This window comes from Trachemys scripta, chromosome 7 (genome assembly GCF_013100865.1).
Source record: "Trachemys scripta elegans isolate TJP31775 chromosome 7, CAS_Tse_1.0, whole genome shotgun sequence".
NCBI classification, from domain to species: Eukaryota; Metazoa; Chordata; order Testudines; family Emydidae; genus Trachemys; species Trachemys scripta.
In genome coordinates, this window is record NC_048304.1 from 78,296,600 (window position 1) to 78,319,568 (window position 22,969).

Sequence of the window (22,969 nt, forward strand, 5' to 3'; positions counted from 1 at the left end):
TCTTAAGAATGTGCTTACAGTTAAGTATATGCTTACGTGCTTTGCTGAATAGGGCCTGAAAACAGTTTGGTCTCATTCCGTCCTTGTTGGACACTTGTCCACATCACACACCCACCATACAAATTTGGTATGACCAGTAGCCTCCTTTCAGTGATGGTACATAGCTCACACAGCAGGCCTTGCAGGTTAGGGTTGGGATATACTGATGGGAGGTATGTACAGTGTTTACAAACAGTATGCATGACTCTAGTCATTGCTATCTATTTCCGGTTTTATGGGTACTAAATCACATGGAAATATAACTTGTATGCATGAGTCTCCCTTAACCTGATGATAATGTCCCACTAGCTAACTTAAAATGCTTGCAGTGATATTGCACCTGCAAGGTAATATCTAGGGTTCATTCATGATAAATATGGTTGTCTAACATAACCTCATTTCTGTTGTAAATTTTTTATTTTGTTTAGACTGCATAATTTTTAGATTTAATTGGTAAAAAGAAGATGTAGATACTTGGATATAATCACAGGTTTGTTGTTTTTTTTTTATCACAAATCATGACACATTCAGTAGAAGAACTGTATTGTTTGTCTCTTTGGATGTAAATAATTCGGTCAAGAATGGAAAGCAAACTTCTTAGAACAGCGGAGCATTTCATTTGAATTCATTAGAGAAACAAAAGTTTCTGCATGCAGTTGCTGAATTTTCTGTGCACTTGTGCATCATCATCTTGAAATACCCTGCCTTGATGCAGCTGAATGTCATGTGCAGCACTGACACAGCCCTTTGTTACACAGCACAGTGGTGCATCAGTAATAAATAACATTTTTGTGTCTCACGAAAACAGCTGCACAGAGGAGTGATCGTTACAAACTTACCTTCTTAAATAGAATTGTCACATATGATAAATATTTTAAAGATCATACATATACTCTTTCCTTTAATTTTCAACTGTGAAATGTAGGGAAAAAAACAGAATAGCAATGACAAGGAAAAACGTGGCATACACATTGCTTCATTTAAATTAATTCTATGATCCTTTAAGGGTCTTAATGTTTTCTTGAACTACATGGTATGTATTTTTGAAAGAATATATTGTTAGCAGTCCATATATCGGCAAATCTTAATGTGACACATCTTAAAAGCTCCTGCATCAATTTGTAGCATCGAGCTGTTAAAATGAAACATTAAAACATGGAAATATTTCCTCAACCTTAATATTTAAAAAAGTCTAATATCTTTTGTAAGAAAATGACTCAAGAAAAAGTCCCATAAGAAAAAACTGATTGGGCCATTTTATCAATTTTATATAAAAACCTGTTGAAAATAATTCCTGCTTGAGCTGATTGTATACATGAGATGCAGCTGAATTGTACACTCTCAGAAAAAGAGGGGTCAGAATAATAGACTGTGATACAGGGAGATGTTCATTATGCCTCCCTGCACCAGAAAAGCCCCCTCTGCAAGAGGATAAAATCACCCGGAGGTAGGACTTGTGATGGTTCCACTACCTGCTTTATCTGAAGAAGTGAGGTTCTTACCCACGAAAGCTTATGCTCCCAGTACTTCTGTTAGTCTCAAAGGTGCCACAGGACCCTCTGTTGCTTTTTACAGATTCAGACTAACACGGCTACCCCTCTGATACTTGAAGCCAAGGATGAGCAGTTTAATACTTTTATGGTCTCCAGAGAAGCTCTATGGACCAAAGCTACTGAGTGGGGGAGTATCTGGCCACACCCTTTTTTCAGCCAGCCATATCCACTTTATGGGCTAGGCTGGCCTCATGTTAAGGAGAGACATCCCAACTCAGGGGCTCTTTGCTATCGTTTATCCCAGTGGGAGCCGGCCTAGTTCCAAGAGTGGCTCTAGCCCCAGGGTTTATAGTTAAGGTTCTGTCAATTTTTCCATTATAATGACCCAATCACAGCAGGTGGTCCTATTTGACACATGTCAGCAGTAATTCCAGTTTGCCTGGAAACAAACAGTGTATATTAAAGAGATCACAGTTCAGCTTGAAATAAGTCTTCCTTCAAAAGAAAGCATGCTTATTTTGCTATGCTGACGCTGAGCTTCCTTCGAATAACGCATCATTGTCTCTGTGATGTGAATTGCTGTCCAAAAGCCCTCAGCATAGTCTTTGGCGGGGGTATTTATTTTCATTCACAGAGTGCTGTAAGTGTGCACAGCCCTGAGACATGCTCATCTCTGAAAAAGGTGTTTTGCTGATACTAACCTGCCAGATCAAGTGGAAACTGCAACATACTCCAAGTCCATACACAAAGAATTGCATAAACAAGAGCATGGTTATGCCTAAAAACAAACAAAAAATGAGTAACTAATGAAATGAACCCCAAACTATTTAGAACACTGTCACTTTTAAAAGGATGTGGAGCCCAACAGTACACCTAGTGGGCTCATGTGTCATTCCAGCAGAATTCTGCAGAAATTTGGGGCAGCTCCTGGTGGGAATACCTACAGTTGGTCTGCATTTTCCATCTGCTTGAGCTGTGTGATTTAGACCAAACCTCAGAGTTAATACAAGAGTGATCAGAGTATGGAAATAAATTCTGAGGTTCAACAAGGAGAAGATGCCCTACCCTACCCTGATTTCACACCTTTGTTGAGCTTGAACCATCTTTGTTATGTAGGGAGAGCCTTCCCTGCTGTTAAATAAGTTCTGTTACAGGTACAGCTGAGTTGAATAGTGAAAAAATAATAATATATGGATATTTTCAGGGACAAAAGTGCCAAGTTGTTTCCCATTATTTGTGAGGTCACATTCTTTATGATAATTCGATAATTAAGTATTTCTGAAGACATTTCTAAATCACTCTAATGATTATTAATCTGAAAATTCACATTGGAAGCAGATTACTCTCTCCTCTCTTATTTTAAAACCTTGTCATCACCCACTCAGGGAGCAGAAACCATCTCAGGTAACCGAACATGCAACTTGGATAATGAATAGCCACAGCAGACTGTTTGCAAACAACACATAGTCTGAAAAGCATCTGCTCTACAAGATAATCAAGATTAGCTTGTGCACAAATCACTAACCAAAGGAGAGGCTCTCTTTGTAATAAATAGTTGGAGTAGCTCTAATTGTATATATTGTAAACACTGTGTGTTAGTTACTCCATTTTCCTGGTTCTTTGAGTCCTTTCCTTTTGATGAATGTGACATGTTTCATTATGAATAACCTCCTATGAAGCAGATGGGAGCTACTTGTGACCTCCATGGAGGCGCAGAAGAGGATAAAAAGAAGACCTAGACAGTAGCCATCTCTTGATATCTCTGAATAATACAGTTGCAGCAACCCCACATTCACACAGATTACAAAACTTGAAATGGAACAAGAAAGTCTTCAGTATAACCTTGGATACAAATGACGTACTTCAGGAAATATTACTTACCTTACATTTTCTACTTCCAAAGTCTCGCTAGTGAATTCAAGTATGTCTGCTGCAGTTCCCACAAACATAAGTAGCAGCTGTGACAACTGATCACGAGTGATTTCACCACCAATGGGAAGAAGCCATCTCCCTATTATTAGTAGCAGCAGAAAAGTCTGGTGGAGTCCTAGTGTCCATGCAGTCTCACCCACTGTGGAGAGCTGGGAGACCAAATCTCTAGCCTATTGCAAAGACCAAAACAACAAGAAAAATACTGTAACTATAGGAAAATGAGATGGTCTAGCTATAAAAACTTATCTCCACTGAATGCACCTCCAATTCAACTGATCATGTTAGTTCTTTCTTCAGGCAGAATTAAACCATTACATGCTGCTGGTGTGACTCACTAAATGGACTGCCAGACCAAGTTGATTTATCTCTTTCTTTTTCTCCCCTTCTCTCATTGTTCACTTAACTGTTATACTTTGCTCCACTGTAACTCCAAAATTTTTGAACTGAATTTTGTCATTCTTGGGGGAGGAAAGAAATCCCTTCAGACTCAGACCAATCCTAGAAACAACATTAAGAGCACAAGCACCATCTACACCAATGGCTTTTTATAAATGATGATTTCCATCACACCGCTTTGCAAAACTGTCCTGTGCAAGGGAGGTTCACCACATAGACCCAAATAGTGATGTCTTATCTCTATGCCCCTATTTATTATAAAGTCTATGCACTGAGTAGAGAAAGGTATCCCACCAACTCAATTATGTGATGATTTGTTCCCTCATTTTTGGGAGTGCTCTCTGTTAATTGATTGAAGTCTTCTCTGTTGTTGATATTTCCCCATGTTTGTTCAGTTTCATCACTGGAAAACTACAATAAACAAAAACATCATACACTCAGAAAACATCATGGAGCTGGAGAAGAATTCTTGAATTTTCACCCAACAACTTCATCCTAGAGACATCTCCTTTCTTCCCTTCCAACATTTAATCCCCCAGTTTCCCATTCCTGTTGCCTTAGCCGTACTTGCATTATGCTCTGGCAGCAAACTGTAATATGCCACTTGCTCACCTCCTTTGTAGAACTTGAGCCTCATTTGCATGTTGATCCCAGTCTCAACAAGCCCACAATGGATGTCACTCCTGAAGCCCAATGCCCTGTGAGGGTGTGCTGTGAATTCCAAGCCAACTAGCTCTGCGAGAGCCTGTGGTTCTACCTATTCATGTATTAAAATACTATGTAATGCCAACATTGTACTGCACTTAGTTTTACTTCTGAAGTGTGACTCTGACTTGCTGGATTAGTAAATGCAGTATGAGTGTAGGATCCAGACACTGCAGCAGAGTTCTAGTAGTACAGTAAACATTTTTCGTTCAGAATCTATTCAACTGCCTTTTTAGTGACCTATTTTAATAAGCACATATTAGAAACAAGAGAAAAATGACAGGTATCCATTTACCGCCACAACCACTGGTAGCACCACTCCTCCCCCCGACTACCATAAGCCTGACAATTTTCTCTTTCTGCATCAGAAAATTCCAATGCAATATCATTTAGAAAGGGAAGGGGTTTCAGTACAATTGTCATTTTCCCTTAGGGCTATGAGTTCTATGGCTTTTTCTGTGATTATCGATAGTGCCATCCTATTAGTTCATTTATTTCATAATTCACATAAGTTTGCAGGGACCGGCTAGGGAGCCCATAAATTACTACCCAGTTTTGTAAAGCAGAATATTGTAGATTTTCTATATTGTGTGTGTTGTTGAATTTTCTAGTAACTGCCAGTATATTTTAGCAGAATCAAATATGGCCGATATAGGATTTGTATGATCTTAGCGGGTTTGTGTGCCTACGGCTATTGGTCCAGTTCTGCTCATTTGCACCACTTTATATCTGGAGTAATGTAATTAATGTCAGTGGTGTTACTCCAGATTGATATCAGTGTAAGCAGAATTTGGCCCCATTCTCTGTAGTTTCATTGTGCAGGAGAGCATTCAAATACTGCAAAAATGACACCTTACAACCTAGTTTGATACAACATATAGCCACCTTCCATGCATGGGTGCAAAACCCAGTGTTATCTTAGAGGGATAGATGATTTCTGGTGTCTGCAGTGGGTAGAAAAAAGACTTTTTACTGAATTAGGAATTTTTTATTTACCCCCAAATCATTGGGTATGTAGAAAAATATCTGTCTACTAATGGTGAAATTCTCCCATTGTTCAGGGGGCTAACACAGCATTCCCCATTTTGAAGACTTAAGTGGTGCATGGGTCTAGTGCTGGGGTGAATTTCACTCTGGAACGGGACTCTACACCAGTGGTTGATGTGGTAGGGAAACTTTTGTAGAGTTTTGATTTCACTTCATAAATGCAGTATGTTGCAGCTCTCTCTAATATGCCACCAATGGTTCCACAAATATCCCGTCAGGCTCCCTCTGATTAAAAGGTAAATCAGGGTAAAGGCTGACAGCTGCATTCTAATCTGAAGACAGGCGTGGCCTATGCTTTTTAGGGGGGAGGGGACTATTTTCAAGGCAACTTTCTCTTATCCAGAGGACCTGTCTGTAATTATTCTGGTTGTTTCATTTCTCCTTCCATAAGATCCCTCAGAGGAAGAAAAGATAGACCATTTTTTCTGGCAAGAGGCTATTTATTTCTATCTTTCAAGGAAACTCCTGGTGTGATTGGTGAAATGTCAGGACTAATTAAGAAAGAAAGGCATGTGCCGCTGTGTATCCTCTTATAGCAGAAAAGCACCTATTTCCACTCTTTGAGTACATACAGCTCTGAGAGAATGTAACGAAGACAAAAAAACCATGAAGTTACTGAACTTCAGTAAACAAATCCTCATTGCATGGAGCTGCGGTGACTAAAGAAACTACTATGGTGCAGGGAGCAGATATTCAGTGACTCTTATTATTGTCCCTGGAGCAGATTGGATATGATTTTAAAAATCTGTCTTCCTAACAATCCCTAAGCATTTCATTTTACTCAAAAACAAAGCTAATTAGAAAATCAAACTCCTCAGTTATTGAAGACTTTCATCCCGTCCTATTTCTGCCAGACAGGCCTGGATGATTGTTTCCTAGCATGCTCATCGCATCAGTGTAGGAGTTAAGAGTGGGATTCACAAAGGTATGTACAGTAGGCACCTAACTCCCATTGATTTTAATGGAAGTTAGGTGCCTAAGTAAGAATCCCACCCTAACTTTTTCTGCACCAAACAGACTGTTTTCCAGGGAGTGCTAGGGAGCTATATGCTAGTATAAAGGCAACATCTTCCAACAAATATCTGTATTTGAGATTCCACTTTTCCCCTTTACTTAAAATGGAGCATAAGTGAAGCACCTCAGGTACCACTGTGCAGTAATTGTGAACAATTGTGAACAATACTGTAAACAGAGCCCCTTCCCCAATAACCTGGAAATTTAGAAAAAAGCTCTTAGGTTAGCTGGTTGGGTTATTTTTATGGGGGTTGTGGTGGGGGAGGTTTTTTTTTCACAGGGAGAGATGGAAAAGAACCATGACGGTTTTGTATCTTATGGGAAGGAAGGTAGACAGGTATTACTGTGGACATGAAAACAATGAGACATGAACATAATGTGGTTAAATGAGGAGGCTGCAATTTTATTTAAAGCTATTGTCTAATTGGGTTAATGACCCCAAAATACCCGGGAGGGTTGTTTCAGTACACATCTCAATAAGCACCACTGGCCTGAGTGGGACTATAAACCTGAGGGTGAGTGTGAAGGCCATGACCTCTCTACACCCTCAAGCTTACCAAGGAACGCTGACTAAAAACCAGAGTCACAACACACTTCCTTCTTCCCACTCGGGGTAGGAGCCATAAACTATGCAAGACATAGAGGCAAACCCCACTATGCATGACTGTGCTCAGGGCCAATGCCCAGGCAACCCACTGGGTGACAGGAAGCTCAAATTAGACTATTTTTAAATTTATCTATGGCACTAGAACTGCCAAAGTTGCACCAAGTGTAATGTAACCCCCCAGCCTAGACCTCTTGGGTGCCAGGTGGAGGGTGAAAAACCCACCCAGCACTTTGCCAGTTTTGCCATGTGGGAAAAATCCTTGCCAGACTCCAAAACTGATAATCATCCCCCAGCATCACCAGAGATCCACCACGTAGATTAAAGGCAGGGCTGAAACAGGAAGCCCACAATGGCTGCCCCATCTGGACAGAAAGCTGTATCAATCCCTTCACCCTGCATCGTCACCAAATGGGAGCCAATCACAGAGTCATAGCACCACCCTGAATTGTAGTGGAATACTGAACTATAATACACTGTTCAGCCGCTTGGTGGCACAGTGTGTAACATATCTTCTTTAAGCTAACCTCAGCCATACCTGGCAGAACATTAAAGGACTTCATACTGAATGCATCTGGTGTGTAGCTCTGAGAAGGAAGCTCAGTCCATATCTGGTACAGGAGCCTGGGCTGCTAGTAGCAGCCCACCAACCTGCTATGTACATGACACGCAGCGCAGTAGGTGGGACAGGCCCAGAACCCAGGCTCAGACGCAGAAGGAGTAAGGAAGTGACAGGAGGATAAGAAGCAGTAGCAGCCCCAACACAGTGAAGGAAAGTGGGGAGGAAAAGGAGAGGGAACATGTGGCTCCTCCTGGCACCATCAAAGCTGCAGCCTGGTGAGCAAGGTGAGGACTGTCATATTGGCGTAGGGGTGAGGAAACCGAGAACATACATGCAAAAGCAACTTACTCTGTCAGTATCTGTCTCAGTTCCTCTTTCTGTTTCTAAAGCTATTTGTGTTTTAATGTGAGCTTTTCTCCCTCAGTGCTAGGTTTCTCCTTCTGAAGAATTCTGCCCTGACTTGCGCTCCTTAGGGTGGGGACTATATCTTATTCTGGACTAGATGTGAGCAAATAGTGGACAACTATATTTGTTAACATGTTCATTTAATCTGAGTCCTGATTTGATCCAATTACATTCATGTCTTGTTCTGGTTCAGTTCTCTGTGAATATTTATGAAACTGGTGTTTGTTCACATGAAAGTTTGGGGAAGAGCTGTTCATTTTACAAAGTACATATGAGTGTAAATGGGAGCATTGGCGCCAGAGCTATTCGCCCAGCCCATCTATCCACTATATACATGCAATTATTTAGTGGGAATATGACAAGAGAAAATTGAATGTAAAGCCTGGCAGGCAATGAATAAATCTGGCTTACATCTTTCTTTCTCTGTCAGGAAGGAATTCAACTATTTTTAAATATTGGGTCTATATACGTAGCTACACGTAATTCTCTTTATTGTGCAAAAAAGGAAGACATTTTAAAAATCCTCAAACTTCCTGGGCTACCTTATTTCCTACTTTTTTTTCTTCCTAAAATGAGATTCAACATCCCTATGATTTCTTCACATGTTGTTCCTACAGTTGAACCTCAGAGTTACGAACACCTCGAGAATGGAGGTTGTTCGTAACTCTGAACAAAACATGATGGTTGTTCTTTCAAAAGTTTACAAGTGAACATTGAATTAATGCAGCTTTGAAAGTTTACTATGCAGAAGAAAAATGCTGCTTTCCCTTTATTATTTTAGTAGTTTACATTTAACACAGTAGTGTACTATATTTGCTGATGCTTCTTTTTTTGGTCTCTGCTGCTGCCCGATTATGTATTTCCAGTTCCAAATGAGATGTGTGGTTGACTGGTCAGTTCGTAACTCTGGTGTCTGTAACTCTGAGGTTCTACTGTATTTATAAACATTAAGTGATCCAATCAAGGAACAGAAACCATATCATGATCAGTTATATTCTAGATTCTAATACTTCAAAGAGCAATTGCTACAGCCTGTGAAAACCCTGTAGACTAATTCAGAAAATTCCATTTGGGATTGCGAACAGTCTGCAAATGGAATTAAGGGCCAACTAATACACTTTTCACAAAGAGTCATATGACCAACTCTATTCTGGACCCACTGCTACAAGGGGCAAAGCACCCTCAATTGCCATTGACTTCTGTGGGAGTTGAGAGTTTTGAAAACTCCATGGGAGTGCTCAGTACCTTGCAGGATTGTGCCTTCTGAAGTAACAGGCACACCTATGGTGCTGTACTGCAAAGAATGAAATTGATGCTGGAGACCTTCATAGTCTGCTGCTATGGAAATGCATGTGATGCTGCCAATTCTGCACTATGACTTTCCTGCAAAATTAAATGTGAAGAGAAGCTGGACCATGACTAGGGCCCTACCAAATTCATAGTACATTTTGGTCAATTTCACGGTCACAGGATTTTGAAAATCGTAAATTTCATGATTTCAGATATTTAAATCTGAAATTTCACGATGTTGTAACTGTAGGCGTCCCGACCCAAAAGAGGTGGTGGGGGTCGCAAGGTTATTGTAGGGGGCGGTCGTGGTATTGCCACCATTACTTCTGTGCTGCCTTCAACGCTGGGTGCCTGGCTAGCAGCCGCCACTCTCCGGCCGCCCAGCGCTGAAGGTAATGCACTAGTGCAGAAGTAAGGATGGCAATACCAAGACCGCCCTATGATAATCATGCAACTCCCCCTACCCTGCAACCCCATTTGGATCGGGATCCCAATTTGAGAAATGCTGGTCTCCTCTGCCCCTATGAAATCGTATAGTACAGGGTAAATCTACACAAAAGACCAGATTTCATGGTCCATGATGCATTTTTCATGGCCGTGAATTTGATAGGGCCCTACCCATGACATAAGGAGAGGACACTTATTTAAATATAGTCTTTTGTCTCTAGCAAAAATGTCAGGGCAAGTGACGAAAAACAAACATTTAATTTATTAGTAGGATGATATATTAAGTTGGATCTAGCATGAAAATCATACTTAAAATGTACAGAGTAAAGCTGAGCAAACAATGGTTTTCTTAGTTTGGTGGCCAAACTGAAAAATCCAAAATAAAAAATTCATTTCATGTTAACTCAAAATGGAACTTTTAATTTTTTTTTCTTGCCACAACAAAAACCCCAATTACGTTTTTTTCCCCCTTCTTAAAGATAAATCTAGCTAAACTTCTATTGAAATATCACTTCAAAATGAAAAAGTGAAAACGTTTCATACCATACAGGCTAAAACAAAATGTTTTGACAATCTCTTCATTTTTTTCAGCTGAAACTATTTTCCATATTCTACCCAAATGTGCAAATAGTTTGTCAACCCAAGGCTGTGTTTTTCAATAAACAAACTATTCATCCACAAAACTTTGCCCAGATGTAATACAAAGCACCAGTTCTGTCCCTGGGATGGATTTTGGTTTCTTCTTAAATTGTTTAGGGTTGCTTAAAATAAATATTTGGTTGTCACAACTTGTAATTTCTTTTGTACTCAATGGAAATTTACCTTTAACTGGGCTGTTGCTTGAGTACATGTGAGCTCTCTGTGAGCCTGATTCAAAGCATTTAAGCATGTGCATAAAGTTAAGCATATACTTAAGTCATTCTCTATTCAGCAGCGCACTTAAACACATTCTAATGTGGCTTGCTCAATTGGGACCTTAAGCTTTAGGAAGAAAACAGGAATGTCTCAAATCTGTGTTTTTACAGATTATAATATTTGTCATTTTTCTACCTTGCTATTTAATTCACTGATTTTACTGACAGTAATTTTTTTTTACTTAACACAGTTCAATCTGACTTTATACCATAACCCTCTATTAAAAAAGTGCATCCCAACATGCTTTAAATCACAGGTTCTCAAACTGCAATCCACGAGCTCCATTCAGGTGGTCCGCGGATAGTTCCCTCTAAGGTGCGTGACTGGGCGGCTGCACACAAAAGAATGAAGGGCCACCCACCTAATTAGTGGACCCTGGAGAAGATGCACATGTGCGGTGAGGTGGTGGCCTTGGGGGGACTAGAGGACTAGAGGGTAGGTGGAAGGGGGTAGTGGGGTGAGAAGAGGGAGTGGGGGGAATTTGGGATGTGCAGGGCTGCGGCGCAGAGAAAGAGGTGACTTTCCCCTCAGTTCCAGGACTGCAGCTGCCAGTGAGAGACCCCCCTCCTTCCCAGCCCCAGCTCAGTGGCTGCCACGGCGGGGGAGAGAGGGCACATCCATCCCATTAGAAAGGTTAAGACTACTGATATTAAATATGAGTTGTGGGCTTTTATTTATAGAACAAAAGTTAATTATTATTAAGGTTTTTTTATATAGCACTTTTGTCCAAAGCTCTTTACAATAATTAGCTAACGGTACAAACAACATTTGGAAAGATCATTCCGAGATCATCAGCAATTTTCAAGTGGTCTGTGGAAAAAAAAAGTTTGAGAACCACTGCTTTAAATAATACAAGGCACTGTCAATATTTCACATTTTTGATATATATGTTATTACTTGTGCCCACTGCTGTGATATTTATGGAAGCAAAACTTCCATGCTCTTCAGTGGTAGGGGAGTACATATGAAATTATGCCCTAAATAATTACTATTTTGGGGGGGGTGAGAGGGCTAATGTTTACTTTTAGGGATTCAATCTGAGAGCAAAATCTTTAATAGTATTTATTGCCTCAGTTACCGCAAAACCTTTTTATTGTGTATTCAATAAATGTGCTGTAGTTGTTGCACAATTGCCTGGTCTTGATCCTGTTATTAAGAAAAGGCACAAGATATTTTATTATAAAGAGTAGCACTTGTGACTGGGTGCTACATTTTCGCTTAATTATTAACGGGACTGATGTCCTTCCCTGAGGTCTTGGTTTGAATCCATTAGGTCATATGTACTTTCAGAATCTTCTATCCCTCTCCAGGAATAAGCTAAACTATTTACTTGATACAGTACCACTTTAATTCAGAGGAGCAGTATATCAATAAAATACAAAGTATGCCATGTTGTAACATCATTCTGGGAAATAATCTACTGCCTTTCACTATAAAATTAGCCTGTTTCTTAGCCCAGAGTTAACGATTACAAATGTTCTCAATATCCAGTTTACCTGTTCACAAATGTTTAGGAAGATGTGCCAAACATGAAGACAATAAATTCTTGCTCCTGTGTTTAGAAAGAGCCTCAGGCAATCTCACTGCAAATGCAGTTTTGAATATTTGATAACGCTCCTCTGTGATCTAACAATGTTTCAAAGGAGAAAATGAGGCTCTGTGTTTGATTAATCAAATGTATGCATTTTCTTTCTATTGCTTTCTGTTAACAATCCTCTCAGGCTCTTCAGGAAGTTCTAATGCAACTCTTGGAGCTAAATCCTGATCCATGCTAAACCCCTTTGTGCCACTCTGCCAGTGCTAAGAGGACTTAAAGATGTCCTAATTGGGGAGATGACAATCATCCAGCACTGAGGAATCATTAGCTGATTAAGAGCTGGCGTATTTAGTCCTGTTCTATGCTCTGTTGGTCCCCCACCACCTGCATATGGGGTGCACCAAGGATAGGACAGAACCTTAATGCTGCTCTGAACTATATTGACTAGGGCTGGAGCTGGCATAGAATTGGCTTGGTGATTGGGAAGCTGCAGCTGACTCATTTGCAGCTTCCCATACCCACTCACAACTACCCTTAGCTTTTCCTTGGTGCAGCTGAGGAGTCCACTCTTGAAATGTAAAGTTGTCATAATCCTCATGAATAACAAGAGGACTTAGCCTTAACAGAACACCTTTAATCCAGGGATCTCAAAATGTTTCCCAAAAAGGAGTAAGTATACTTTTTTTTAAAGAGAAAATAAGGCATAGATAAAAGTGGCTTTCCAAAAGTCACAGAGGGAATCAACAGCAGAGCTAGGACTAGAATCCAGCTTTCCTGCAGGCAGGCCCTGTCCCTGTCTGCTTCATCACATGTGTAGTAGCTCTGGAGACTGGCTCCATTATTTAATCAGAGAGCATAGAAGTCAGTTCATCTCTGGTCAGAGGGCCAGCAGGAGGCCTGTGCATCACTTAACTCTACTTAAACCCTCAAAATAGGGATAAAGTGGGACATAGGGGATGAATTTCATCCATCAGGAGTACAGGGTTGGCAGTGACTGTGTCTGTGTAATCTTCCTAACAATAGTAGGCAAATATGCCTCGACCTTGACTTAGGTGGGACCATGGTACTTGTCTGCTAAGAACTGGACCGGAACCAGTATTCTATTTTACCTAAGCCACCAAGCAGCTATCTGATGGTAATGCCATTGCCAGCCTAAGTTGGGTTCAGACCAGTAACCTAGAAGTGCAAGGCTGTATATCATTTATCTTGAGACTTCCAGTTCCACCCACATCAAAGCAGAATACCAAAGAGTTTGGTCTCAAATTTAATGAAGTGCTGCCATTATCAAAAGATGTTACTATAGCTGGAGCTGTAGTGGTAGTGTCACCAGGGCCGACTCCAGCTTTTTTGCCACCCCAAGTGGTGAAGCGGGGGGGCAGGAAGGGGGGAGAAGATAAAGCCAATCAGCAGCAATTCGGCGGCAGCTCAACTGTGCCGCTTTATTCTTCAGTAGCAATTCGGTGGCAGGTCCTCCGCTCCCTCTCCTCCTCTTCAGCAGCACTTTGGCGGCAGCTCAAAGAGGAAGAGAGGGACTGAGGGACCTGCTGCCGAATTTCCGCCAAAGACCCAGACGTGCCACCCCTTTCCATTGGCCGCCCCAAGCACCTGCTTCCTTCACTGATGCCTGGAGCCGGCCTTGAATGTCACCAGAGAATGGAATGAAGAATAGGAATAAGACCTGGCAGACTATGAATAATGGAATCAGTTTCCAGATATTTCCTTCAGATACCACAAGAAATACCTGAGTTTCACGATGAGTTTCTAGTAGCCATAATGATGGTACTGTGCTAATCAGATATAAAAATATTGCTGGAGAAAACCTGTGAAGAAAAAGAAAAGATGGCTTAGTTTACAACACTGTATGAGCACCACATATATCCTACCATTTTCTGAGTGGAACATTCAGAATGTTACTTTTCAGCGTGAACTGTATTTAATAAGTGTTTGTGAGTTCTGCCATATGGAATATAAAGGAGAGGGGTAACTGCAACTAACACTTTAACAGCTGCCATTCTCACTGAATTCCTAATGCAATCAATACATGTATATCTTAACACGGGTTTACTAGTCAACTTATCAAAGATTAGGTTTGTTTAAAAACCTTTTTCAAAAACAAAATGAAGGTTTCTCTTTTAATTCATGTATTTTGCCCACTCGATTCTGTGTGGAAATGGGTAAATAAAAATCTCTTGCTGAAGGCCCTCTTTCTGATCTAACATTGGCGTAAATCAGGAGTCACTCCACTGAGTTACACAGGTGTAAAAGGAGTTTGAGATCAGAGTCCATGTGTAAGTACAAGGGTAGAAATATCCTGAACCAAAACAAATGTTTCCTCCCCAAAGAATCCTTCAACATGGACTAAAACTGTTTATAAAGATACTGGCCAGATATGCATGTCACTTACACTGGAAGTTCTGTAACCTTGTTTGTTGTGGATCTCTCTGCTTTCTCTTTCACTTTGTGTCACCTCTGGTTGCTTTGATGATCTTCATAGTGTCACTTTCTGACACCTGTGGCATTCAGCTTCGTGAGCTGGCCACGTTTTCCAAGAACGCTCAGGAATTTTATCATATTGTCTATGCACATTTCCCCCTTTTTTGGTTCTTGTGTTTGTTGCTCAGGTTTCCCAATAAAATGCAAGTCAACACTTTCTTCATCTTCATTTTTTGGATCAGGAGTTAGGTCCGATGTTGTTAGTATTCCATCTAATATCTCGTTTTGAATGAGCCTGATCCAGCGCCTCTTGACATAATGGGAGTCTTTTCATTGACTTCAGTGGGCACTGGTTCAAACCCTAAGAATCTAATCCTACTCCCATTAAAATCAATGACAAAACTCCCCTTGACTTCACGGGTGCAGGAGCAAGCCTGAGGAAACTTACTTGGTTGTCATTACTCCTGATCACTAAATCCTGAAACTAATCTGAAAAGTTTTCAAAATAAATCACTTTAAAAATGTATAGTGTGTACCTTCTAAAATGAAACCTACATCTATCTCTGAGTTGTGAAGAATATGTATTAAGGATATAACAACCAACAAGAATGCACTTTTATGTAGAAATCCATGATTAAATTGAGTCTTCCTGACTAGTGATTTAAATCATGATTTAAATCAATTTGATTTAAATCAAATCCACCCTAATGTCATTGATTCCATTTTTTTTTAAAGTTAGATCATTTCAGAAGAGAACAAAATAAGGCCTGGTCTACACTTAAAAAAAATTAGATAAACATAGCTACATCCCTCAGGGCTGTGGAAAATATTGTGCCCCAAGCACTGTCATTAGGTTGACCTAATCCCTGGTATAGATGCAGCTAGAAGACTGATGGAAGTGTAGTCATATCTTGAGTGTGAAGTAGTTCTAATTTCCACCCTAGAGACATGAAGCAGGTGTAAAATGGAAAGCAACTAGTATATTTGACAATCTTATCTAGAGACAATTTTCCTGTAAGACAAGGTGGGTGAGGTGATATCTTTTATTGGCCCAATTCCTGTTGGTGAGAGAAACAAGCTTTCGAGCCACATAGAGCTCTTCTTCAGATCTGGGAAAGGTGCTCCCAGTGACACAGCTAAATGCAAGGTGGAGCAGAGTGTTTAGCTTAGGCAGTTAGCAGATATTTTAAGGGACCATTCAAGGTAGAGTGGTCCATTAACACCTCTGCAGTCATAGGACAAAAAGAGAGTGATAGTGACATAGGCACCGACTCTGTGGGTGCTCCAGCCCTGGAGCACCCAAGGAAAAAAATTAGCGGGTGCTTAGCGCCTATCCGCAGCCAAGCTTCCCCTCTCCTGCAGTGCCTGCTGGCGGCCCCACTGATTAACTCTTCCCCATCCCTCCCAGCACCTCCTGCCCACCACAATCAGTTGTTTCACAGCGTGCAGGAGGCACTGGGAGGGAGAGGGTGGGGACAGGGTGCGCTCATGGGAGGGGGTGGGAAGGGGCAGGGGTGGGGACTTGGGGGAAGGGGTGGAATGGGGGCAGGGCCGGGGTGGGAGGAGGTGAGGTGGGGGTAGGAGCTAAACAATCTGCTCCACCTTGCATTTAGCTGTGACTTTCAGAGTACCTTTCCCAGACCTGAAGAAGAGCTCTATGTGGCTCGAAAGCTTGTCTTTCTCGTCAACAGAAGTTGGTTCAATAAAAGATGTTACCTCACCCACCTCATCTCTCTACTATCCTGGAACCAGCGTGGCTACAGCTACACTGCATATCTTTCTTGTAGGATTTTAGCACAGGAAATTTTTCTCCAGTTGGCAGATTAATGCCGCTGATCTAATGATGCTGTCTCTAGCCCGCTGAGCTCAGGGGTTTTAGCCTTGCCTTTCTTTTTAGAAGGAGCAACCTAGAGAAAACATTCCTTGGCCAGCTTCTTCGTATTATTTAATCTCCATGTGTGCTGTTAAAATTGCCTGTGCTAATGCAACAAGCAATTTGATGGCTATTCTGTAGAAACAATCTCAGATATGCTGCAAACCAGTGCTTAATTTGTGCCAGGGCTTGCCAGGCATCTTAGGCTTGGCAATTCATAGCCCTGGTACCTCTAGGCTTGCTGTGTCAGTTATGAAAGTAAAAAAAAATTGCTTGAGCCCTGGCACCTCTTTCATTACAAATTAAGCACTGATGCAAACTGTTCAGTCACACAGACCTCTGCCCAAATGTGCAGTGATCATATATGTATATACATAAACTTAAATCCTGATATCTAGATTTTATTTTTATACTTTTGACTACAGGTAAACCCAGTTATCTAAACGGATTGATCTGAAATTCATTTTTATCCCTCAAATCCAAATATAATTTATCTAAAACTCTAAGTATCCAAAGATGTTCTGGATGTCCCCTGACTTACTTGAATAACTGGAGTTTACCTATATATGAACAGTCAGCCTTGAATGCCTCCTAAACAATTATTAAGAATTGTACCAAACCTCTTACATTTTCCCCAGATTTACAGGAACATCACTAATCTATCCCATTGCCAGAAAGTCACAAGGTATTAGCAATCTTCTTACACAGAATAATCAATGAGCACCAGTAAGAATGGAGTGTTTACCAACTGCTAAATCATGGTGATGTATGAACATGTTAGGTATTTTCCTTACCTTATGGGAAATAACTATAGGATAATGGACAGCAAATGTAGGCTTTTCTAGACTAGTTCGGTAGGTTTCATTGCATTGTATTAATCTAGAAGGATAAAGTCATGTAGCAGGACTCTCATTTTTGGGATGGGATATCCAGTCCAAGAGCAGACAATGTTGTGACATTTATGTAGCTGCTCAGCATAGTACAAGTAGGGCTCTGTGCAGGCATAGGGGTTATCCAGAGTGCAGTGTATTGCAGAGTTGGGCCCCAATTCATCAAATTTTCCCTTTTCCCGTTTGCAGAATGTTCTTGATAGCAAAATTCTTGGATGTATTTGTTGTTAAACTAACTTGAAATTCTTTGTATCTGGTTTCCTCCTCAGGAGCAGCTTGTGGTGATTTTACATACCCAAGCCTTGCAATTTGTACTGATTTCAGAGGAGCTCTCCATGGGCCCAGAATTCTTTCCATGTGCAATACATTGTAGGATCAGCACCTAAACTTGTGCATGAACTGTTTGTTCAACTCCATTATTCAATTGGGATTAGCGGCTGCCTGCTAGTTGACATGGAAATATCCATAAAGAATATGAATAGAGAGGCATCAGTAGGGTTTTTCTTATACCATTTTCAGAATAAAGCTAATTCCATGAATCCCAGTTAGGAAACGATCCTATAATGGCCAGGGGGTAGACTAGATTAGCTGGTTATTGCTAGTTTATGGTACAGATAGCACCAGCTGTTTTTTATTTTGATTTTTAAAGAAATGTCGGGGGTATCTAGAGGCTGGGATAGATCCTTCTTTACATTCTTAAAAATCCAAATAAATAAGCAAATATTCTTTTTCTCATCTAATTTTTATGTTTCTGTGAAATACTATGAAGGAAAATATCTAGTGTAATGGAATTAATTTACTTAGGCAGTATTAATACCTCCTTCTCAAAACAATCATTAAGACTCTGAGCTTTTGTTTAAAGAGACATTATAGAGGAATATAGCCACCAGATCTCTCAATTTAAGTGTTACCATATTACACAGTGATCATTAATACCCATGGCATGTCATTTCTAATGGTTGTATTAAATTGACTGAAATCTCTGACTACACATATTTAGCAGAGATGGCATGTCTATCAAATGTTATTGGACAGGAATGCTAGGCTTTTTTGGAGGTGAGTGTACTTTGTCTGACTATTGAATAAAAGGTAGCCAAATATCTATTTGTCCTCTGCCTATTTTGCTGGGTATATAATTGGTGTGCTATTTTTTTCAATAACAATCACCTCCCATATTTTTTTGAACCATCCCTCTATGGTTGGAATATTTTTTGTTTTTCCAGTGAGACACTATCAGTAGGTGAGCAACTACTAGCAGATGAGAGAAATTAATTGTTCATCTCTTTTTGTGTGACCATTTCTGCTAGGAAGGATCACCAAATGATCACTTGGTAATAAATATCCAGCAATTTGTGATATATGGTTATGGACTGCATACCAATATTTACCAATGAGTGGACATTCCACCATATTGCATAAGATCTCCTCTTTCACCAACAATTTCTCCAACATTCATCCCCATTCAATCTCTTTATTTTTTAATCTGACTGGTGTCAAGTAGCATTGAAACAGTATCTTAAAGACTGAAGCTACTGGTCCTCTTTTCCAAATCAAACCTCATTTCTCTAGGGTCATTTCTCTATCCAGGTGCTTTTCCCAGTGTGCCATATACGGACCAGCTTTTTGTTAGGAAAGATGTCTGCAAAGATTGATATAAATGTTATATATAGTTTCCTAATTGACCAAACACCATCACTTCTATTAGTGGAGCATTCTGAGGGAACTGGGGTTATTTAGTCTCCAGAAGAGAAGAGTGAGGGGGGATTTGATAGCAGCCTGCAGCTACCTGAATGGGGGTTCCATAGAAGATGGAGCTAAGCCGTTCTCAGTGGTGGCAGATGGCAGAACAAGAAGCAATGGTCTCAAGTTGCAGTGGGGGAGGTTTATGTTGGATATTAGGAAACACTATTTCACTAGGAGGGTGGTGAAGCACAGGAATGGGTTACTTAGGGAGGTGGTAGAATCTTCATCCTTTGAGGTTTTTAGGGCCCGGCTTGGCAAAGCCCTGGCTGGGATGATTTAGTTGGTGTTGGTCCTGCATTGAGCAGGGGTTGGACAAGATAACATCCTGAGGTCTCTTCTAACCCTAATATTCTACGATTCTATATAAAACAGCTTTTCTAGAAAGTTGAGAAAAACGCTTGCTTTAAATTAGCCAGACTGAAAAGTCATGCCTCCAGAAAACATTTGGGTACAAACAGGCAACATTTTATAAGATACCTGGGAATTCAAATTTCAAAAGAGATCTTGAAGATCTCTTTCTGTTTGAGCAAATGAAGAGGTCTGGAGTGCGGGGGGAGGTATACAATATTTTGGTTGGGAAAAAGAGCCACAGTCAAAATGAACATTTTGCCAAGAGTATCTTTCTTGTTTCAAAGACATCCTGTGATCATCCCAGAGGAAACCCCGCCAAGAAGACAGAGGAGGAGATTAGAATTTATATGGAATTAAAAAAAGACTGAGTAGATACTTTGTATATACCCATTAAACATGGTGGGCTAGTTGTTCCCAATATTCTATGGGAGTTGATTTAAAAAAAATGTTTATGCTGAATTGAGTGCCTTGTGGAAAGGTCTAAAAGATTGACAGCACTGGAGGCAAATGCCCCTTTTTTATTCGCTGACCAGGTAGGGCATGACTAGTGGTAGTGCAAGCTTCCTCCAGTAAACTCTCTATTATGCCTTGACTTTCATCTGGAAGGATTCCTTCTAGTGGTGAGAGTAGTTCAGTCTCTGTGTCTATTCCATCTGTTCTCTGTTGAAAATGCCAGTGAAGATATCAGTTTGTGTCATGTGGGATTTTAACAATAGCAAACTTGTAAAAATCCATCTCAAGCATTTTTTTTAAAAAAATGTTCTCCTTAAACTTCTTGCAGAATCATTAATCTATTTTAAGTAGCAGTTCAACTCCCTATAGATATGCTTCAGACTAAGATGTTGGGTAAAAATTTCAAAAGTGCCTTAGTGATATAGGAGTTTAGCCCATTTGCAAGTCACAAGGGAACTGAACTTTACAGGGAAAAACATCAGTGGGGCTTAGGCTTTGAGTTCACTTAGGTGCTCATACAAATTTTACCCATTATCCGCAAATGTCTAGACACCTTGTTATCAGGCCTGATCTTACTCCCAGTGAAGTCACAGGGTGCAGGATTGGGTCCAGTTTTTTAAAAACATTTCTGCAGAATTGCTCTAGCTCCCGAGTCAATTTTTTTCCCCCAAGACATTTCACTGATTGCTGTTGAATGCAAACTTATTTGCACAGCTAATACTATTCTTTTAATTTTCTGAAAACAGGTGTGTGAAATATTCCTTTGCATAATTGCTGATGTTGACAAAAATGGGATGTTCTTACACTGCTTCTATATAATAAACATGTATTTTGATCCCTATAATCACTAAACAGTTACTGCATTATTTAAAAAGTACATCCCTGGTATAGATTCAGGTAGAAGACTGATGGAAGTGCTATGAGGGTATGTGAGTTTAGACTGTGAAAAGTTTGTGGCTTGCTTCACAATAATACTTTGGACTTTTATAATATATTTCACACAATGGTGTCAGCGTTTATTATCATAAAACTATCTTTCATTTTTTATCTGTTTATTTACTTTCAGGGACATGTGGCTTGAGTTTCTACAAATGGAAGATCCATAATAATACTGGCAGATGCAAACATTTACCTCTGCTTACACAGAGCTGTTGCTTTGGCTCACTCTTTAGAGTAATGAATCACATGGGATGTGGACAGAAGCAAAGTCATCCTGGTTGTATGAGCACTTTCTAGACACATGTCAAACCCTTGTGCTCGGGAAAACTGTGGTATGTTTTTAAGGAATCTTTGTCTCTCGCCCACATTCATTTATACTGAAACATTTTCAATGTAGTAGCTCCCATATTTAACTTCAGACCGATTAGAAACTGAAATACTGAGCAGAATCTACATCATACCATGCCAGTGGCTTGTACACATCTTTATTTGTTGATTGTCAGTTCAGGGTAATCTTGTTGCAGCCAGCACTGATGAGGAACAATATTCCAGGAAAACTGTGGCTATCAGTGAGACTAGCAGAAGAGGAGGTTGCTGGAATTATGGCATAGAGCAGCCTGCTTTCTCCAGGATTTTTGCCCATGCACAGTTGCTACCTGACAAGCTGTTACTCAAAAAGAGCCCAGAGAAAGCAAAAAGGAGTCATGTAGTTTTTCTTCCTAGCTATTTCAGCACTCTAGATCAGCAGCACTAGAACAAAAATGCCTTGCATGAAACTCTCACAGTTTCCAATGCTTTCCCTGACAAAAGTTTGATTTCCAAAGAGCCTGATGCAAAACTACCCTTTTAAAAAGTTCTTCTGGATTTTGCAGTGGCTTGTCCAGAACTCTACTGCCCCCCAAAATCCCATCTGCAAACCTATTGTAGCAGTCGATGCAAAAATTCCTGAAATCTCGACAAAGACAAAGCAAGAGCAGCTTATGTAGCAGAGCTAAAGTGAGTCTCAGCTCTGAAATAAAATAGCAACCCGGTTAGACTGAGCCTCAGATCTGCAATAAGTGTACATGCAAAGTGCCAAAAGACACCCTGAAGGAGCCAAGGGGATATGCTCACCATTTGTAGCCTTTGCCTTGCTTAAACTTGAGGGTGAGCCCAGTTTCCAGGCACAGGAGGAGGTTGAGCAATGCCAGCAGCCAGTATTTGGGTTCCTTCTTCACTTCAGTCACCCTCCAAACCCCGATCAGAGAGTGTAGAACAAAGAGCAGCCGTGTAACCAGGGCATTGAGCAGCACTAGCAGCTCCATTCTCAGCTGGCCCCCCACCCCCTCTCCAAGTACTGCGGTGGCCCAGTGCCTTTTACAGGCGATGGGAAGTTTCCCTGAGAATGACTGATGTGTGTATGCACCACAAGCAGATAGATCTTTCCTCTTGTTCCATCTCGACAAAGGGGCCCAGTTTAACAAAAAAACTGCATTGCCCCTCCCCCAGACTTCCTGAAAACTCTTTAAAAAAAATCAAAACCAGGCTTTTAAACTATAGTGGTGTCCAATGCATGACTCCGCGCAGTACTGGCTGATCTCATTGAATCAGAGGCACATAAAGGATTCCTTTCTCTTCCCCCCCCTGCCCCAGTCCTCCAGTCAGTGACTAGACTAGTTGGAGATTTGTGTCTGATGAGTTTTTTTCATCCCTTTGCTTTCATCCCTTTTCTCCATTTGCTGCTGTTGTTTCATTTATATCAAAGGGCAAAAGATGTTAGAAAAACTACCAGTTGAATCAGCTTCTATAGTTGGAGTTGTACAACTCCCCTTTCCTGATAAACGTTGCTTTAGCAAAATAATTTCAGCACTCAGTCTGACAAAGCAGCGAAAGGAAGAATATACAGAACTTAAGCAAAAATC

The 22,969-nt window shown here is 40.5% G+C and overlaps 1 protein-coding gene across 1 annotated transcript; it reads right to left on the reverse strand.

Annotated features, from left to right (window-relative positions):
• Positions 1-1,617: 1,617 nt before the first annotated feature.
• Positions 1,618-22,692, reverse strand: TMEM26 (transmembrane protein 26). Its single transcript, XM_034777621.1, has 5 exons — positions 22,182-22,692; positions 14,128-14,206; positions 4,155-4,271; positions 3,414-3,634; positions 1,618-2,310 (listed from the first exon to the last, which is right to left on the reverse strand). The coding sequence occupies exons 1-5, from the start codon at positions 22,370-22,372 to the stop codon at positions 2,229-2,231; spliced, it is 690 nt and encodes a 229-aa protein (XP_034633512.1). The 5' UTR covers positions 22,373-22,692; the 3' UTR covers positions 1,618-2,228.
• Positions 22,693-22,969: the final 277 nt, after the last annotated feature.